The sequence below is a fragment of the Alosa sapidissima genome, chromosome 5 (assembly GCF_018492685.1).
Source record: "Alosa sapidissima isolate fAloSap1 chromosome 5, fAloSap1.pri, whole genome shotgun sequence".
NCBI lineage: Eukaryota > Metazoa > Chordata > Actinopteri > Clupeiformes > Clupeidae > Alosa > Alosa sapidissima.
The window spans coordinates 21,015,928-21,017,493 of NC_055961.1; the positions used below are offsets into that span (position 1 = coordinate 21,015,928).

At 42.8% G+C, this 1,566-nt stretch overlaps 1 protein-coding gene across 4 annotated transcripts in view; it reads right to left on the reverse strand.

The window, feature by feature from the left end:
• Positions 1-318: 318 nt before the first annotated feature.
• smarca1 (SWI/SNF related, matrix associated, actin dependent regulator of chromatin, subfamily a, member 1) overlaps positions 319-1,566 on the reverse strand; it is a 26,534-nt gene continuing 25,286 nt past the window's right edge. Inside the window, exons 24-25 of one of the 4 annotated variants that reach the window (XM_042093094.1) lie at positions 1,337-1,405; positions 319-1,298 (exon numbers count right to left, since the gene is read on the reverse strand). In XM_042093094.1, the coding sequence (XP_041949028.1) occupies positions 1,343-1,405 (63 nt within the window). In that variant the 3' untranslated portion in view covers positions 319-1,298; positions 1,337-1,342. Of the gene's footprint in view, positions 1,409-1,566 lie in introns of all 4 variants that reach the window. The other 3 variants (XM_042093091.1, XM_042093092.1, XM_042093093.1) reach the window with 3 other exon arrangements.

The window sequence follows — 1,566 nt, forward strand, 5'->3', positions numbered from 1 at the left end:
GACTCACAGGAAGCTTCCTGCTCAGCAGGATAATGGCGTATGCCGAGACGTGGAGGGGGTGCATACAGGATCTGTACCCACAACAGGTTATCCCACGGCCATTATGTGGCCTATGCAGAGTGAGGGGTCAGTGGCCAATTGCTCTATTTATTTCCTCATGTCCTTTGTATGGGCAAAGGAAGATATGTGAGCTGTCTGTGCTATTGTAAGTATATCGTCTGAGTAATACAAGTAGAAATACAAAATTATTCTCCCGACAGGAATTGTATGTAATTGTAATTTATGTGCATTTTCCGGACATAAATACACCCACAGCCATTCAGTCATTTTTAGTTTTATTTAATAACACTAAGCTAATACAAAGAAAGGGGGAAACCATGAAAAGATTAAAATATGAATATGTAAAAAGCTTATATGACCCTTTCAATGAAATGTAGAAAAATGCTCAAGATATGTGCAAAAGTCATCATGTGGGGAAATACAAGATGCAATACTTAACTTGCATAACAGCTTATCAGGCAAACACAGAATCACAACAAACAGACATAAAACTGCCCTTTCTTTTTTCCCCTCCACATGCCAAAATCAAAAAGACATCAGATATGATGTTTGGACTTTTCGTTTGTTTTTCTTCTTCTTCTTCAAAGTGCATCAAACGACTATATAAAAAAGGGTGGGAAAGAAAACCCCGTACAAATCAGAAGCCTTGCAGCCGGCAGAGACAGCTATCTTCACAAAATAATGACTCAGATCCATTTCGCTTGTTTGTTTGTTTGTTTTTGTTTGTCTAACCCTAGGAACTTTATTATTTACTATTGGTATTCCATGAGCGTGAAAAGATTACCAGCAGCACACTGCAAATGCAACACACTCGGAAGTGGGGGCATGAAGGTAGGGTGGGGTCGGGGTGGGTTTGACTGAACACATCTCCGTACGTCACAGCGCCACCTGTTGAACATGTTACAGCATAGCCACGGAATCCTCCCATCTCACTGGCTCAGAGATTCAGCGTCAACCGACCGCACACGATCACAATGTCTTTATGATGTCACAGTCTGCCATGGGTCTCAGGGGGGGGGGGGGGGGGGGGTTGAACACCTCCCGGGTGAACATCAAGCCAAGCACACCTACAGGGTTTCTACTGGGGTTTTTTTTCAGCATACAACCATGCACAGATTATGGGATTATTGGAAATGCGAGCAAATGGATAGGTTGGTAAGTGAGTGTGTATGTGCGTGTGTGTGTGTGTGTGTGTATATGTGTGTGATTTAGTCATAATGCTCCACTGCACCCTGACACAAGGCCTTCAGGTGCGAGCTCTCTTCTCCCTGACACAAGGCCTTCAGGTGCGAGCTCTCTTCTCCTTGCGCCCTGAAGAGTCGGCGTCAGCTTTTCTTTTGTGCGCCTGCTAATAGAGGCAAAGGGTTACAATTACACTAAGACATTAATTCATACAACTCTACACAAAGCTAACTACATAAGTATTGCTCACTTTCTGTCAACTTTCTGTCAACATAAGTTCAACTCCTACTGATTTTGAAAAGTTTTTCATAATACGTTCATCAG